The sequence below is a fragment of the Quercus robur genome, chromosome 4 (genome assembly GCF_932294415.1).
Source record: "Quercus robur chromosome 4, dhQueRobu3.1, whole genome shotgun sequence".
NCBI lineage: Eukaryota > Viridiplantae > Streptophyta > Magnoliopsida > Fagales > Fagaceae > Quercus > Quercus robur.
In genome coordinates, this window is record NC_065537.1 from 6,856,119 (window position 1) to 6,871,081 (window position 14,963).

General features: G+C 42.5%; 1 protein-coding gene across 1 annotated transcript; it reads left to right on the top strand.

Moving 5' to 3' along the window:
* The first annotated feature begins 4,875 nt into the window (after window positions 1–4,875).
* LOC126721271 (uncharacterized) lies at window positions 4,876–5,412 on the top strand. The gene has a single exon (XM_050424326.1). It carries the CDS (start codon window positions 4,876–4,878, stop codon window positions 5,410–5,412), a length of 537 nt encoding a protein of 178 aa, XP_050280283.1.
* Window positions 5,413–14,963: the final 9,551 nt, after the last annotated feature.

Sequence of the window (14,963 nt, forward strand, 5' to 3'; positions counted from 1 at the left end):
GCACACGTCCTAAACAATGAAAATTTGCTCTCCCTTACTTTATAAAAGGTTTTGTTCACTCTATTTTTCATAAACATGGCAAGTCAAGGTTTTAAGTCCTCATCTCACAATTCCATCATTCTCATTAAATAGCCTATGTAACCACTAATATACAGTATGTGAATTAAAAATTGTATTTCACAGAAACTCTTACAAGACAAGAATAAAGTACAAATAATACAAGACAAATATATATACTATTTGTTGTAAATTTCTTGACCTATTGTGGTCTCTTTGAATTGAACACAATATTGTCTCTTGCTATTTCAATAGTTCAACTTCCTACTCCAGTGAAGATTTGGAGTATTGAGGCAAATGAAGAGGCCAAGGGAAGGGAATGAATGTAGATGATGCTGTAAAACGCTTCTTTGAGGCTGGCCTTTATGCCAAGAAAATGGGAGGTGATGAAGATTAAATTGTCCAAATGAGGCCCTCTCTCACTACAAGGCCATCAAAATCTCCAAGCAAAAATCCATAAAGAGGATGATGCTAAATGAAAAAAAAAAAAAAAAAAAAAGTGATAGAAATATTTGTTGAGAAAACTAGTAGTGTATCGTTAGGTACATATGTACAAAAGCACTAATAGTTTTATGTATCTATTCAAATTAAAAGATAGGTGAAAAAAAAAGATAAGGTAAAAGATAGATTACTGATTAAAACTATTTATTCTTTACAAGGTAGTTCTGGTTTAGTTGTGCTAAGTTGTTAAACAATTGATTATGTGCCTAGACCTTACAAAGATTAGCACTTCTAATTTGTTTATGAGGTGAATTAGTAATTGTCTACTTGAGCCAACTACATTTGGGCAAGGGGCACTACTGAGTTATAGCTATAGTTACTGGTCCTTAAGCCCAATTTGCAATTTTATCTAGATCCTATTACTAACATGTTAGACAACACAAGCCCAAAAGAGTTTGGAAGGGTATCCATTCTTTTTAAAGCCCAATGTGCATCCAATAATTTGACCAATAAATCGATTGTCATGAGTCTCCAAATGTCAGTGAACAGAACGATTTAAATGTCATATTCTTCACAAAAGCAAAAAAGGTTCAAGCAAGAGACAATATACAATCTCATAAATCAATGCACATAGGTTCTTTATAAGAAGTTGTTGCCAGTACATCACATGTACAATATGCCACGGACTCATTAGCATATGATATACTTTTCCTGTCTCAAATACAATTGGTGGTCCACAAGAAGTTTGAAATCTATATTTCCCTTTCCAGAAAACTATTAGAAACTAAAAATGCATCAAATTTTTTTCTTATATGTACAAAATAAACTATTGCACTTCACAGAATAAATTAAACAAAGGGGTAAAAACTCTTTCACACTGTGTGTTTTTCACAAGATTTATTAAAACAAAGTGTGTGAAAGAAATACTGTCCTAAACAAAAATACAGTGCAGTTATAAAATTAGCTTTTGTGAAGAAAAGTCCATTTAAGGCATTGGTGTTAATTAACAGAAACAAATGGGAAAGAGAAAGAAGTCAAATGATCCAAACAATGGAAATTTATATGGCCACTCTACCAAACTGTCTCTAACAAAGACAATATAGACTAATGGAAAAGAAACACACATTGGAAAAGTGAGAAAAGGGCAAAAAAGAAAAAAGAAATTTGGCCTTTTGGAAATTGGAATCACTGAAATATTAGTTAAATACACAGAAATTTACAATCCCCCATCATTTATAAATTTACAAGTTTGGCTGTAATATTTGTAAATTTTGAAGTTTGGACATAATTAGAATTTGTGAAATCCTTCACTATAAAAGTAGTTTCCGATTGGAATATTCCAGTGACAAGTGCATTCATTAATGCATTCATTAATACAAGTTCATTTTATTTATCTTTGCTTGAGATAATACAATATATACTTACAAAACAGCACACAGTAGAATTCAAACTTTAAGAAGTGATCTCTCTAGTCGTTAAAAAAAAAAAAAAATACTAATACTTGTTTCCTGCAGCTGTTAAAGTTTACAATATAAGTGCAGCATAAACTAATATTTATAAATGGCAATGCAAAACAACACAAGAACAAAGATAGCCTTGACTTTCCTCACAAATTAAGTTCTGTACATTTAAGCAGAATTAAAAGCATCTGATCTGAAATGTTAGTACAAAAGATTTTTTTCAACTATCGAGATAATAAGAAAAAACGCATCCAGTTGATAAAAACAAAGTTTTTTTTCAAATCTATTAAATATTTTCAAACTTGACCAAATCAGAGCAGTGGAGAATGGTATGGAATGTCAGAAAACTGTTGTCCCTCTCTTCCTCTTCGTTCTCTCATCTCTGAAACAGAGCAAGCAAGACCCAAACCCAGAACAATTCATTTCTCCATCTCTGATACACTAGCACTAAACTAAGAAAAACACAGCAACTCAGACCCAGAAAACACAACCAAAACCCACTAACACCGGCAACCCAAACCCACGAATCGAGCACTGATACCGCCACAACCAATACCCACAATCGAGCACCTTACAAATCAAAAATTCAGCAGCCCAAAAGACAAAAATAGAAACCAAATAGAAACCCACAGCAACCCATGACAAAAATAGAAACCTAGCACCACGGCAAAACAAGCACCACAACCACGACCCACGGCCAGACCGACGGCGACACTCATGATCCCACGAATCGAAGCACAGATCGGAGCACGATCGCACGAATAGAAGCACAACTGGAGTACAGATCTCCATGCTAATGACCCACGCTGATCTCCACACTGATATCACCTCAACTCTAATGCCCAAGCCGATGCCCTCGCTGGTCAAAAAGTTTCAAGGTTGGGTTCGGTCTCAGGCATGGGAGAAAGGAAGGGATGGGGCTGAGTGAGCTGAGAGTTTTTTCAATTTAGGGTTTTTTCCGTTGTTGTGTCCTATTGAGGGCTTTTTTTTTTTAATAACAAAACGCAGCTTCAATTCATGTTTAAGCTGCGTTTTTGTTTCAAAAAACGCAGCTCAATTCAGCCATTTAAGCTGCGTTTATTAAACGCGGCTTTGGGATATATTGGAAAAAAAAAAAATTACCTGATGGGTTTATAGCCGCGTTTTTAAAAACGCGGCCTAAGCCCTGCCAGACAAACGCAGCTTCAACCCCATAAAACGCGGCTTCAGTGCTGGTGGAGCTGCATTTTCTTAAAACGCAGCTCAAACATCCATGGTGGAGCTGCGTTTGTATAAAATGCAGCTCATACATCACTTTGAAGCTGCATTTTTTTAAAACGCAGCTCCAAAATGCAGCTCCAACCTGCGTTTTTGATAGTGTTATTAACTTTCAAAATGTATGCTTAATAGGTATTTTGATGTTGAGCTTGTAAAACAAAAATTGTTTATTAAATTTATAACAATATTGTGGGGCCAAAGAATATGACAACCCCGGCCCACTTTATAATGAGCCCAAGACCCACGCCGAGGAGAAAGAAATGGCCAAGGACGGACAAAGAAAGCCCAAATAGCCTAGAAACGTTGCCGAGGACGATCCTGCTCTCGGCATCCCAAACCCCAGGAGGAAAGAACAGCACGCCGACAAAGGCAGCCTCCCAGAGCGCCCCCAGGAGAAGGACAAGTACAGTAGGATACCCATGGGCGTATGGTGTAGGAACAATTTAAGGAGAAACTGTTACCTCCGCATTGAATGCACCCAACTAACGTTCTAACCGCATTAATGAGGAAATGACCCCTGAACAGTGCGGTCTTGGTTGCCGCAACTCACAGAGGGTTTGGGAAGGTGGCTGATGGGATGAGCACTCAAGTAATGACCTACATGATCAACAGGTGGAGGGCCAAGATCGACTAGAAAGAAGTATATAATGTGAGAGACCCTCCAAGAATGGGGGATCGAGAAAAAAGAAAAAAGAAAGGAGAAGACAGTAGCAATTGGCGTGACTTTGGGAACCTCTACAACCTAGCACTGAAGAAAGAAGAATAATCATTAAGTTCCTCGGATGAAGCGCCTGAGGACACCATTTCACGCTTTAGTCTGTATCCTAGTTATCCAATCCATGTATAACCGTGCCTAGTTGTTGTAATCCAGACTAAGGCCTAGTTCTTAAACTCATTCTCTACAAATTTATTGTATTGGGTTAATTGGGCTTGAGACCACTCATCCAACTGAAGAAGTGCTCGAACCCAGTCCCTATAATTGGCGCCATCTGTGGGAAGAACTTGTGTGTTAGTAAGGGCAACAATTAGACATGGTAGGATCAGGCCCTCATCAAGCAAGCTCCCATCAGCCCGAACCAGCCAAATCCCAACAACAGGGTAACTTTCATAACCCCGAACGTGATTGAAATGAAGAGAATGGAAGGTTTCGAGAGGGAAGCGTAAACACCACTTAAACCAGCAAAAGCTGCTCTCGCGCGGGCAGTCACGTGCTTCAGAGACAAAATAACAACCGGGCCCCACAACCGGAGGAAGTTAGAAGCCATATGTCTCAGAAACAAAACAATAAGCGAGCCATGCAACGAGAGATAGATGATTTGAAGAGAAAGCTGCACCATGCACAGCAAAGACGATCTCGTTCTAGGCCTGACATACCCTCTGACGATGAAAGTGACGATGACTATAGACGAAGATCGAGGACTCCCCCAAGTGAGAACTTTTCTCACGAAGAAGAGAACTACCGGAGGCGTAGGCACAGAAGCCCATCTCCTAGGGTTTTGGGAAACGATGCCATGAGCAGGGCATTGGATCAACTCTCTAAGTCACCTTCACGCATCACATAGAAGGGGTCATACTTCCTCGACGGTTCCAGCAGCCAACCTTCGCCATTTACAATGGTAAAACAGACCCTGTGGAGCATGTGAGCCAGTTCAACCAAAGGATGGCTGTTCATTCTAAAAACGAGGCGCTGATGTGCAAGGTTTTCCCATCTAGCTTGGGACCAGTGGCGATGAGGTGGTTTAATGGCCTGAAGACGAATTCCATAGATTCGTACAGGCAGCTGACCCAAGCTTTTGGCTCCCGCTTCGTTACAAACAGCAAAGCTCCTCGGCCTTTGAGTGCTTTGTTGTCGCTATCCATACATGATGGAGAAACCCTAAAGGCCTACTTGGACAGATATTGGGAGACGTACAATGAAATGGAAGACAATTTTGACGATGTCGCCATTATCACCTTCAAAAATAGTCTCCCAGCCGATCACGGCTTGAGGAAGTCTCTGACTGGTAAGCCTGCCACCAGTATGCGCCAACTGATGGATTGGATTGATAAGTATAAACGAGTGGAGGAAGACCAGTTGCAAGGTAGAGGAAAAGAGAAGGTTATCCCTCAGGAGAGGAGGGATTTCAAGTCAGACCGGTATAACAGCAACCGCCCGATGAGAGATTTCGTAGGGCAACCCGGAACAACCAACACATAGACTGTCAATGCTGTATTCCGAGAACTAGTACATTAGGTGCTGGAGAAAATTAAGAACGAGCCATACTTTAGGTGGCTGAATAAGATGGTAGGAGAGTCCTCGAGGCGCGATCAGAACTTTTATTGCCAATACCATCAGGACCACGAACATACCACGGAGAACTACAGGAACCTCTAGAACTACTTGGACCAGCTAGTCCAGGAAGGAAAGCTGAAGCACCTGCTGCATCATTCCAGTGGTCATTAAGGTCAAGCCCATCAAGAAGCCAGGAGGGATGCTGTCCTAAGGCCACCCGTAGGGACGATCAACGTAATCATGGCCGCACCAAGAAGAACAGTCCCGCGCCCTTCATGAGTGTTATCGGTGGCTCAATTGCCTGCCGAGGAGTCCCAGCTAGGGCCAAAGAGGGCTAGAATGAACTTTCGTCTCGTCTTGAGTTTTTCAGAAGAGGACAAGATCGGAACCATCCAGCCCCATGACGATGCGCTGTTGATCACTCTCGAAATTGGGGACTACGATGTGAAAAGAGTGATGGTAGATGGCAGCAGTGCGGCCAAGGTTATGTACCCTGACCTTTACAAGGGGCTGGAGTTAAAACCAGAAGATTTGACGCCCTATAACTCCCCTTTAATGAGCTTCGACGAGAAGCTTGTCGTTCCAAAGGGCATGATTAGGCTACCCATTCAGACCGGCCCAGAGATAGTGGAGGTGAACTTTATCGTGGTGGACACTTACTCCCCTTATACAACCATCGTCGGTAGGCCCTGGCTCCATACTTTAGGGACTGTTGCCTCCTCATTGCATCAGAAGGTGAAATTCCCATCAGGGGACCAAGTTCTCGAAATCCGCGGTTGCCAACCCACGGCGAGGTGATGTGTGGTGGCGGCCGTCTCACATTGGCTCGATGTGGAATCCTTGGCCTCCGCTAAGAAGAATTTATAGCAATCAAGGGCCCCGGTTTCGCCCCCTAACACAACTGCCAAGGAAGCGAAATGCGAAGATTTAGAAGAGGTGGTTATTAGCGACGACTCGGAGAAATTCTTTCGGGTAGGGGTTCAGCTGCCTCTTCAGGAGAAGGAGGAGCTGATTGAGTTTTTTAAAAGAAATATTGATGTATTTGCATGGGATGCCTGCGATGCCCCCGAGATTGATCCAGCCTTTATCTGTCATCATCTCAATGTTAACCCGACCATCACTCCCAAGAAGCAACCACCCCATCGCCCATCAAGAGAGTATGCCGATGCGATTAGGGATGAAGTGACGAAGCTTAAGCGTGTTGGGACAATCAAAGAGGTCTTTTAGCCCGAATGGCTGGCCAACACTGTGGTGGTCAAGAAGAAAAACGGGAAATGGCGGGTTTGTGTGGACTTCACTGACCTAAATAAAGCGTGCCCAAAAGACGCGTTCCCTATGCCTCGGATAGACCAACCAGTGGATGCGACAGCAGGCCATCCTCGGATGAGCTTTTTAGATGCCTTTCAAGGCTATCATCAAATATCACTAGCGTTGGAGGATCAGGAGAAACAGCCTTCGTGACACCAATCGAGAGCTACCACTACAAGGTGTCGTTCGGTCTGAAGAACGCGGGATCCACTTATCAAAGGATGATGACAAGAATGTTCGAGCCGCAGTAGGGCAAGAGCATCGAAATCTATGTCGATGATATGATGGTGAAGAGTAAAATGGTGTCCGAGCATTTAGGGTACCTCGACAGCACCTTTGGCATCTTGAGGAAGCATAAGCTGCGCCTGAATGCTTCCAAATGCTCATTTGGCGTGGGATCAGGCAAGTTTTTGGGCTACATGGTTACTCATAGGGGAATTGAGGTTAACCCCGACCAGATCAAGGCTATAAATGATCTGAAACCACCGCAAAATGCAAAGGAGGTCCAAAAGCTTTCTGGGATGATCGCAGCCCTCAATCGATTCATTTCCAGGTCAACGGATAGATGTAGACCGTTTTATTTCTTGATCAACAAGTGGAAGGGGGAGTGGTCCGAGGACTGTGTTGTGGCCTTCCAGCAACTCAAGGAATACCTATCCCAGTCACCTATTATGTGCAGTCCCGAGGTCGATGAAGTCTTATATGCATATATTGCTATGGCCCCCCATGCTATGAGCTTGGTGCTAATATGGGATGACAATGGCCTTCAAAAGCCAATCTATTACGTGAGCAAGTCGCTGCATGAAGCTGAGATCAGATACTTACCCCTGGAGAAGGCCATACTGGCTGTGGTCTACGCCACGCAAAAGCTTCCCCATTATTTCCAAGCCCACACAGTGGTTGTTCTAACCCAACTACCCTTGAAGTCTGTACTTCGAGCCGCCGATTACACTGGAAGGATTGCCATATAGAGCACAATTCTGGGAGCTTTTGACATCAAGTACATGCCTCAGACCTCCATAAAGGGCCAAGTCCTAGCTGCCTCAGACCTCCATAAAGGGCCAAGTCCTAGCTGACTTGGTGGCCGAATTTGCTGAACCATCGATAGAAATAATAGCAGAGCAGAACATGGATGAAAAATCGATTGGAGTAATCTCTACGCCAGGACCCCCATGTTGGAAGGTGTACGTTGATGGAGCAGCAAATCAAAGGGGGTCCGGAGTAGGGCTAGTCCTAATATCTCCTGAGAAAACTATCATAGAGAAATCCCTAAGACTTGGGTTCTCGGCCACAAACAACGAAGCCGAGTATGAGGCCTTGCTACAAGGAATTGCCATGGTGTAGAAAATGGGAGGAAAAGCAGTGGAGATGTTCTCAGACTCAAGACTAGTAGTGGGCCAGGTAAAAGGAGAATTAGAGGCCAGAGACGCAAGGATGCAAGAGTACTTAAGCCAAGTCAAGCGCTTGTAGTCAGGCTTCGATCTTTTCAGCTTGTCGCACGTCTCCAGAAGTGGAAACACTCATGCAGATTCACTGGCCACACTTGCCACCTCCTCGGCAGGGGGTCTGTCTCGAATTATTCTTGTTGAGCATCTGGATAGAGCGAATGAAGTAGCCAAAGGCATGGTCCATGTCCATGAGGTTAAAGTGGGTCCTAGCTGGATGGATCCTATGGTGAGGTTCCTCAAAGATGATATCTTGCCCGAGGAAAAGTCAAAGGCTGAAAAGATACGAAGAAAAGCTCCTCGGTTCTGGTTGTCCGAGGACCACAAATTGTACAAGCGCTTGTATTCCGGGCCATATTTACTGTGTGTCCACCCTGAGGCATCAAAACTACTGCTTGAAGAGCTGCACGAAGGGATCTGCGGGAGTCACACAGGAGGAAGATCTTTGTCGCACCGAGCCATTACCCAGGGATATTGGTGGCCGGGGATGCAAAAGGAAGCCCTGGAATATGTTAAAAAGTGAGACCAGTGCCAAAGGTTCGCCCCAAATATTCATCAGCCAGGCAGGATTCTCAACCCTCTGTCCAGTCTATGGTCGTTCGCCCAGTGGGGCCTGGATATTGTAGGCCCTTTCCTAAAGGCAGCAGGAAATAAGAGATATCTACTAGTCAGCACAGATTACTTCACCAAATGGGTCGAAACTGAGCCCCTGGCAAACATCAGAGATGTGGATACTAAGAAATTCATCTGGAGAAACATTGTTACACGATTCAGGGTCCTTCGCAACCTCATTTCAGACAATGGACTCAAATTTGACAGCAAGGCCTTCAGAAGATATTGTTGCGAGCTGGGGATCACTAACAGGTACACAACTCTAACTTATCCTCAAGGAAATGGGCAAGCCGAGGCTGTCAATAAGATCATAGTCAATAGGCTTAAGAAGAGACAAGATGATGCCAAGGGGAGATGGGTAGAAGAGCTGTCGCACGTCTTATGGACTTATCGGACTACGCCTCGACGGTCAACAGGGGAGACACCTTTCGCCATGACCTACGGGGCCGAGGCTGTTATCCCTCTAGAGGCAAACTTCCCAGCACTGAGGACGAACTCCTTCACCCCGGACAGTAATGACGAACTGTTGGGGAGGAACCTAGATCTGATTGATGAACGAAGAGAAAAGGCAATGATCCAGTTAGTCTATTACCACCAGAAGCTCAAACAGGGATATGATGCTAACGTGAAGCTTAGACCGCTAGCACCAGGAGACTTAGTACTGAGAAAAGTTGTGGGTGCTGCCAAGAATCCATCTTGGGGAAAGCTTGGGCCCAATTGGGAAGGACCATACCGAATTACTTCAGTAGCAGGAATAGGAGCATACTACCTAGAAGACTTAGATGAAAAAGTTGTACCTCGTCCATAGAATGTAAATAACCTGAGAAGGTATTATTATTAATAAAAACATTTCTCTAGTTCAAATTTTAAGTCTATCCTGATTATATGTCTTGTATTCTAGCAACCGTTTAAATACTAGACAGAACCAAGGTCTTGCATAGTCCTCAGACTCAAACCTATGGGGAAACTCGCTACTTCAAAAAAAAAATCTAAGTACTAGACAAAACCAAGGTCTTGCATGGTCCTTGGACTCAAACCTATGGGAAAACTAGCTACTTACTAGACAGAACCAAGGTCTTACATGGTCCTCAGACTCAAACCTATGAGGAAACTGGTTCTCGAGAAGAGCGAGATTTCCCCCCATCCATGGGCTCCTTGCCTTTGGCAGCCCTCTTCCTTTTTGGATCGGTGGGCTCGGACCAAGGAGGTAAAGTCGATTGGTAGGGAGGAGGAAGTCCAGATCGTGGAGATGGTGGCTGCGATTGGGTGGAAGACGACTTGGTCTGAGCAGACTGAGGTTGGGGCAGCAAAGGAGGAGGAGGCCTGGATTGTGACTTCCCCGGCGCTTCCTTCCCCGGTTGGCCCTCAAGAAGGTCGAACAGGCTGGTCGCAGGTTTCCTCTTAAAGCCCATTTCTGCCTGAGAAAATGTCCCCACTGACAAGAGATCTGCCTCAGACAAATCGGGATTTCCCAAGTCACCAGAAGGATCCTCGGATGGACTAACTTGGTCAAACACACCAAATTCTTCCTCGAATAGACCCAAATCACCCTCGGCCTCCGCTGCTTGGTGGGATGAAGAAGAGCCTGCTAACGGGATGCCTTCGGGGACAAGAGATCCTTCGGGGATCAAAAACCCATGCTCTACTACAGTGATCTTCTGAAGCCGAGGATCGTTAGCTCTGATCACATGCTTTGGGGCGGCAAATGATTTCTGGATAGGATTGTACCCTAGGATCTTGTGAGCGGCCCTGACTTGGTTGTCAACTTCGTTTACAAAAACTGCCGCCTTTAGAATGGTCTCTAAATCTCCCCGGTTGGTCAGGTGAAAGTGTCGTTCAAAGGCATGCGGATCTTCAAAAAGAAAACACATTCACATTAGCAACCGAACGATGCAAATTACAATGGCACAAAAGATTAGCCCTCTCCTACTCTTGCTACCCCACTTGGCTCCCCCTCCACTGTTGGGCAATGAAGGCCATCGTGCCACTCCCCGAACACAATGAGGAAGTCCTTATTCAACCCTTTGCTGGTCTCGGGAAGGCATCGAATAAGCCGAACCTTATCATCCCTCGTCTTCATATAGTAGGATTCACCCCTCAAGTTTTAGAGGTTTTAGCACCAGTTTACATCGTGGTAGGTTAACCTCAATCCCATTTTCTCGTTTAGAGCATCCACACAACCCAGGATCCTAAACATGTTGGCAGTGCATTGGGTGGGAGCTAGCCGAAAATGCCTAAGGTAATCCCTCATCACTGGCCCCAGAGGGATTCTCATACCACCTTCTATAAAGGCAATTAGGGGAATCACCACTTCGCCCTTATTTCTCCTAAAATGCCACTCTCTTTCCTCACAATACCTCAAACCTACATTAGGGGGTATCCTATAATCGGCGATGAATTTTTCCATCGCCTCTTCGGTCTCAACCAACTTTTTTAATTTACCCATCCCTAGAAACGGCTAGAAAGACTCAGGGCAAGACAAAGGAGGGAGAGGGGTAAGAGGAAAAGAAACTTAGAAGAGAGAAAACACGAGTTAGGGAGAGAAGAAAACTTACAGAAATGAGGAAAAGCTCCTCGGACAGGCTTTTTATGCTGGAAAGAGGCTTGAGTTTGGCTGGAAGTTTGACTGAACTCAGGATATGTGTGCAAGAACTCTCAAGTGCAAAGGTAAAGAGACAAATCAGTCCAAATGGGTATTTATACCTCCCATTAAAAATAACTGTGCGGGTTTTCCCGCCCATAAAGACAAAGGAATCTCCACCGTTAGATTACCATCGTACCGTTAAACGTGGGGAGCACAGAGCCACCAGAATTTAATGAAGACACGCTTCATATACCAAGGTGCCAAGAACATGCCTCAGGCAAGCGAAGACGCTCTGGCATTGATGGAGGACAAGACTTGACAAGCCATGACAAAGGCCCGATGTCACCAAAACCCTCATCTCCGTCTGAGGAGCCAGACAGCAGGATTTTGTGGGGCTATTATGGGGCCAAAGAATATGACAACCCCAGCCCACTTGATAATGAGCCCAAGACCCACGCCGAGGGGGAAGAAATGGCCGAGGACGGACAAAGAAAGCCCAAATAGCCTAGAAACGTTGCCGAGAAAGATCCTGCTCTTAGCATCCCAAACCCCAGGAGGAAAGAACAGCACACCGACAAGGAAGAAACGGCCGAGGAGGAAGAAATGGCCGAGGATGGACAAAGAAAGCCCAAATAGCCTAGAAACGTTGCCGAGGAAGATCCTACTCTCAGCATCCCAAACCCCAGGAGGAAAGAACAGCACACCAGCAAAGGCAACCTCCCAGAGCGCCCCCAAGAGAAGGATAAGTACAGTAGGATACCCATGGGTGTATGGTGTAGGAACAATTCAAGGAGAAACTGTCACCTTCGCATTGAATGCACCCAACTAATGTTCTGGCCATATTAATGAGGAAATGACCCCTTAACAGTGCGGTCTTGGTTGCCGCAACTCACAGAGAGTTTGGGAAGGTGGCTAATGGGACGAGCACTTGAATAATGACCTGTATGATCAACAGGTGGAGGGCCAAGATCAACTAGAAAAAAGTATATAATGTGAGAGACCCTCCAAGAATGGGGGATGGAGAAAAAGGAGAAAAGAAGGGGGTAGACAGTAGCAATTAGCATGACTTTGGGAACCTCTGCAACCTAGCACTGAAGAAAGAAGAATAATCATTAAGTTCCTCGGATGAAGCGTCTGAGGACACCATTTCACGCTTTAGTCTATATCCTAGTTATCCAATCCATGTATAACCGTGCCTAGTTGTTGTAATCCAGACTAAGGCCTAGTTCTTAAACCCATTCTCTACAAATTTATTGTATTGGGTTAATTGGGCTTGAGACTACTCATTCAACTGAAGAAGTGCTCGAACCCAGTCCCTACAAATATTATTCACGTCTTTTTTTAAGCGGGTTAAATGGATTGAATTTGTGTCATCCTAACCTGTTTAATATTTATTGAGTTAAAATGGGTTGTATTACATTCATGTCAACCCAACACAACCTGTTTATTAAGCAAGTCTTATTGTGTCAATTCGTTTCGTTAACATGTCATGTTAAGGTTGAAGGGTCATGACATAATTATTAAATGAATCGGGTTTGAGTTGAATCATTTAGCCGAATATCCCTATCTCGACACAACATAAACATGATAGGAACTTCCATGTCAACCGTATAAAGAGATATTTAATTCAACAAAAGGCATGCATGACAATCAAGAAAACGATCATTTAAAAAATATTTTTTCTTCTATAAAATTTATATGAAAGGGTAACATATATGAACTAGTTCTATGAAAGGAAATGGAAGAATGTTGAGCATTGCATGTAACTATCAAGAACATGCAGCAATTCATGGCATATTAACATGAAAATTTGCCCTTTTCAAATAAACTTAGCTCAATTTGAATCTTTAGTAAATATATACATCAGCTACCATTTTTCTTTATTTTTTATATTTTGTTTTATTTCTTTTTATTTTTTTCTCTGATTGGAAGTCACTTAATGCATAATTAGACACCAATGACTCGGCACTATTTCATAAACCTTATTAGTTCCAAATTGAGTTAAGGTTTTGTAGTTTCTCAGTGTTATCTTGTTTTAAAAGCTTTAGGCTAGGTTTGGATTCAGCTTTTGCATTTTACGTTTGCGTTTTCAGCAGCTTTTTTTTTTTTTTCCCTTTGAGCCGGTTTTGTTGACTTTTTCACGATGAATAGTGCATCCGTGCACTGTTCATGAACCCACAAATTTCACTTTTCAGCAACTTTTTCATTAAAAATGGGTCTCACGGCACTATTCACATATCTAAAAATTATTTTGCTCCAGTGTTTTCAATTTTCAGTTTTCAGTTTCAGCAAAATAAGTTCTATCCAAACAGACTTTTAATCTTCCTTGGAGTTTTCACTTTTGAAAATAATTCAGCGATAACTTCTTTTATATATATATATATATATATATAAAAGAAGTATTTTATTGAGAAAATACTATTTCATGAGCAAAGGACATGAAGAAGCCTAAAGAATTACATAATAGAATTATGTACAAAATAAAATTATATAAATAACCTTTACTACTCATTACTACCCACAGTATAAGGAATTGAGTCAGCATGGGATGGCTAATAATTGATCTAAAGATTTTAAGTACATAACCTTCCTTCCCACTTTGAAAATATGATGGTGAATATATGACTAGAGTTTAATACCGAGAGAGTGGCTTAGGTAGTGCTTACTTGTAAAGTTTATGAGAATGGAGTTTGTTTGGCTGCCAAGAAAAACAAAGAAAAATAATGGAAAGTGAGGGGAGAGGGAGGAGGGGGAAGAAGAGTTAAAAAGATGGTGTGAGAATTAGCTAGCTTTTATTAGTCATGATAGACGAGTTGGAAGTATAATTGGATAATTTAATTGACTTGGAAAGCTCTAATTTGGGCAAATCAGGGGATTTAAACCTTTGTTGTAAGAGGACAGTTGTTTGGGTCATGGTCGTGTAGCGTTGAGTCCATTGCTGATGTTTAAAAATTTGTGTCTATTATTTCTACTAAGATTTTCCAGTCTTAGGATATATAAATAAAAAATAAAAAAATAAATAAAAAGTTAGAATAAGTATATAAAGTAAAATCCAGATTTATAATATTGTTATTTTAATTACGAATATCACAACCAACTTGGAAGAAATTCGACATGATTCGAGCTCACCTCAGCAATGTTGGGATAGGTTTTAGTTTTGTTTAGATCTTTTACAAGATTCAATTCGTTAATTGTGATGTATGGCAGATGCTATATAGGAGTAATAGTAGTCCTTTTGCATGATTAGATCAAATCAGTGTATTTTAGCATACAAGGCTATCATATTGGTATCTTAAAAATTGTGAACAAACTACTTCAACAAAGGATAGTAAGTGCTTAAACTAAAAGACCAATAAGAGCATTAGTATTGGGGGTTCGGCTATTTTAGCAATACACACTTAAATTGAGCTTTACCTTGGTGTGTATTGTTAAAAAAATTTAGCAATTGTCAACCGTAAGTTTGTATTTATACTTTATAGCAACTACTATAACAAGTTTGTATTTATTTTTATTTTCATCTCTCTCTC

Coding starts and splice junctions, on each gene's coding strand:
- LOC126721271 (XM_050424326.1), top strand. CDS start 4,876: ATGGCTGTTCATTCTAAAAACGAGGCGCTGATGTGCAAGGTTTTCCCA.